The 4175-nt window shown below is 36.7% G+C and overlaps 1 protein-coding gene across 1 annotated transcript in view; it reads right to left on the bottom strand.

Annotated features, from left to right (window-relative positions):
• TTC21B (tetratricopeptide repeat domain 21B) overlaps nt 1-4175 on the bottom strand; it is a 72449-nt gene that overhangs the window by 29862 nt on the left and 38412 nt on the right. Inside the window, 1 exon segment of the mRNA XM_023730497.1 lies at nt 413-519. Within this exon segment, the coding sequence (XP_023586265.1) occupies nt 413-519 (107 nt within the window).

Raw genomic sequence — 4175 nt, 5'->3', positions numbered from 1 at the left:
GACACAGAAAGGTTGAAAGTAAAAGGATAAAAAATATATATATCATGAAAACACTAATCAAAAGAAAGCAGGAGTAGCTATATTAATATCAGACAAAGAAGACTTTAAACTAAGGAGTATTACTAGAAATAAAGAAGGCCATTTTATAATTATAAAGGGGTTAATTAATCAGTAAGATATCAAAATTCTAAATCTGAATGCATCCGATAATATAGCTTCTAAATAAATGAAGCAAAAGTTATATAAGACTAAAAGGGGAAAAACAAATCCACAATCACATCGGAATCCTTTACCATACCTCTCCAACAGCATATTATACAAGTAGGCCAAAAACAAACAGTAACAGCAAAGCCTTTTATGTGGTATATTCCTCCTGCGCCATATAACCATATTCACAAACAAAAGCATTTACCTGTTGTAATGAAGTGATTGCATCACCAGGTCTTTCCATTTTACTATAAACTTTTGCTAAAAGGACTTGAGAACGTCCATCCTCCATGAGAGCTGACAGTTCATTTACTATGAAAGAATGGCATACATTTTAAAGGAATGTTTATATTTTTCCATAATTTTGAAAACTGTTCTTTTGAGAAAAAGATTTTGAAAAATAGTAAATAAAGTTTAAAAATCTGAGTTAAATGAAGAATGCCCAAATCAAAAATAAGATTTAGAATAAAAATTGGCTGGAAGAAAAGTTAAAGGGTGGGATAAACAAATGGCAGTTGTTGCTAGATGCAATTAAAAAGACACTGCTATTTTTTTAAAAAAATAGATACTGATAAGCAGTATAATATAGAGAGAGGGTAAGAACACTGATTCTGATGCTACTCAGTTTGGTTTCAAATCTAGGCTCCACCATGAAGTAGTTATTTAACTTTGAGGAAGGTACTTAAGCTTTCTGTGTCTGCCTTTTGCCTATACAATAGGGAAAATAATAGTACCTGCCTCAAAGAGTTGTTGTAAGTTGTTTAAAAAGTTAACATTCGTAAAGCATTTAAAATACAGTCTGGTACATAGTACTATTTAAATATCGATATTATTATTTTGTGATCTAATATTATTATTTTATGATATTATTAGATTTTAACAATAAAAGAACCCTAGATAATAAAAATAAGTTTCTTCTACTATTTATTGAGTGCATAGTACATGCCATATTCTGTTAAAAATGGTTTATATACATTATTCCTTTAGAATCTCAACCTGAGAGGCAAGATTTGTTATTATTTTAAAGATAAGAAAATCTCTGAGGGGAGAAAAGGAACAACAGAGAGGCTGTAACGGAGTGGGTGAGCTGGTAGTACGAGTGGTCAAAGAAGCAACAGAGAACAGATGTGAAGGGCCACCTAAGCCATTGTAAAGACTCTGGCTTAACTGAAGGAAATGGGAGACAAAGGAGAGCTTCAGCAGAGTAGTGACGTGACCTCACTTACATTTTTTTAAAAGGCTCAGTACTGCTGCTGTGTTGAGAAAGGCTGTGGCAGGGACATGGGAGTTGAAGATGGCAGCAGGGAGACCAGTTGAGGAGACTACTACAGCAATTCAGCTAAGAGAGGATGGCAGCCTGGACAAAGGCAACAGTAGTGGAAATAGTGAACGACAGCAGGATTCTGAATATATTCTGAAGGTAGAGTCAACAGGATTTCCTAAGGGCAAGGACAAGGGGAGGGCGAGAATTTTGGCTCTTAGCAACTACAAAGAAAGATGAAGTTGTTATTGAGGAGATGGAGAAGGCTGCATGTGGAACAGACTTGGAAAGGCAGATTGGGAATTCAGTTTCAGACATGTTAAATTTATGATGTTTATTAGAACTCAGTGCTGCTATTTATCAGCTAGGTGAACCTGTACACATCAAGAAAACTGAGTCTCAGATTATTCGTTTAAAAATGGGGATAATTATATTTGCCTCAGGGATTAATGTATTAATAAAGCAATATATAATGAAATGTGCATGACAGCATCTAAGTACACCATAGGGTATGTTCAGTAAATATTTATTAAATGAAAGCATTTCTATTACATACTGTAATATACCCAATGTAAGTAAAACATATGTTCTTTGAATATCTCCCCCTCTACACCCTTTTCTAAGGATCCCTGGTGGCACAGTTGTTAAAGTGCTCAGATGCCAACCAAAAGGTCAGCGGTTCAAATCCACATGCCACTCCACAGGAGAAAGACTGACCATTCTGCCTCCGTAAAGACTGACAGCCTTGGAAACCCTGTTGAGCAGTTTTACCCTGTCCTATGGGGTCACTATGAGTTGGGATCAACTTGAAGGCAGTGGTTTTTTTTGTTTTGTTTTTACACCCTTTTCAAAATGCATATCTATATTTAAGGCCTTCTGTAGAATTTCAAAGCAAGGTGTAACAGACCTAAGCACATATTTTTATGGAACTAATAAACTTTATATAATAAATGCATTCATAATCAGCAGAATTTAAGCACCAACTTTATGAGCTGTTAGTAGGAGTATGCTTTGCAACTATGAAGTTCACCAAAGCTAAATTAAGAGATTTCAGAAATATGGGAAAACTTAGAATGGGCCTGCCTTATCATGTATGAAAAGATATTTTAAAGCAAAAGTAAACTTGGTATTGGCAAAAAAAAAAAAAAAAAAAATAAAGGAAGAAGAAAAATAACTCACTAGAACAAAATTCTCAGAATCAAAGGCATATACATAGAGGCAGTTTATTATGGGACTAAAGTGGCATTTCAATAAATGGCACTGGAATAACACTGGCTATCCATTTGGGAAACAATATAGTTAAAATTTCATGTGGACTGAAGTTCTCAATATAAAAAATAAAGCTACATAAATAACTAGAAAGTCATAGGCAAACACTTTTATAATATTAGGGTTAATGAAATTTTTTCTTATGACAAGAAATGACAAGAAATTCAGAAGCCAAAAATGACTGGCAGATATGACTACGTGACAATTAAATATTCTAGTTGACCAAAGATAAAATAAACAAATTTGACCAAAAAAAAAAGACAGCTTGAGAGAAAATATCTACAACATGAACAACAGGCAAAGGATTAAAGACAGAAGATAGGAACTAATAATTCCTAGAAGAAAATATTATCTATAAACATAAAATGATGCCTAACCTTATCAGTCACTACAGTGTAACAGATCACTTCTGTGTGTGGCCTTTCTAGTCATGATCTTTTAACTCCCACCCAAGTGACTGGGCAGGACTGTGCAGATATGGAAATTGTGGCCCACCAAAGGGATTGTTCAGTTTTGCAATGCTGCTGGGCTTGAAACGCCACCCCAGAGGTGGGAAAGAGAAGAACCCACCACCATCAAGGAAGAACAACCAGGAGCCCCCGTATCCTTTGCACCCGAGTTCCCTACGCTGAGAGGCTCCTGGACCCAGGAGACAGACAGTGAGCTGTACGCTGAAGACAGCGAGAAGCAGTGGCAGGAGAGACCCAGCAGCAGAAACCCAGCAGCAGGAGATGTCATGGCGGGCTTCTTGGCCCACAGAGAGAGAAAGCTGAGTCCTTTGGGTAGAGGCCTAGGACCAGGGAGAGGTGTACCTGAGAGCACAGCTGGGAAGAGGCTGTCCTGATGGAAGAACTGTATCCTTGTGTATTCCTGAGCCTGAACTGTAATCTGTTACTTCCCTAATAAACCCCATAATTGTGAGTATTGTCTGTGAGTTCTGTGTGGCCAATGCAATGAATTATCGAACCCAACAGAGAAGCAGAGAGTGTCGTGGGAGGGATGGTTGGTGTCAGTACTGGTAAAGATGGCAGAGAGAGGAGGCATGTCTGAATCGCTGCCTCACAGGAATCAGCTTTGGGCTGTTAATCTTGATTCTCTTCCCCTCTTGTGAAGTTAGAGGTGAGACACCACCTCCATGCCATTTTTACAGTCACCAAAGAAATACAAATTAAAATAAGAGAATATCAAAAGTTGTTTTTTTTCCTATGACTAGTAATACATAATAACACTGGGACATTCTAGCCTTAACAAAGAACAACTGGGAAAGATTTCAACTCTAGGAAGTCACAGAATTCTATAATCAAAGATGTTTACCTCAGTATTGTTTCCATTTTTTCTCTAATTTAAATGTCCATCAATAGGGGACTCATCAAATAAAGTATAGTCTCAACATACAATGGAGAACTCTACACATGGTTCAAAAGACTAAAGAAGAGCT

This window comes from Trichechus manatus, unplaced genomic scaffold (genome assembly GCF_000243295.1).
Source record: "Trichechus manatus latirostris isolate Lorelei unplaced genomic scaffold, TriManLat1.0 scaffold00037, whole genome shotgun sequence".
Lineage (NCBI taxonomy): Eukaryota > Metazoa > Chordata > Mammalia > Sirenia > Trichechidae > Trichechus > Trichechus manatus.
The sequence above is the reverse complement of the archived record's forward strand: the minus strand, read 5'-3'. Positions and strand labels throughout refer to the sequence as shown.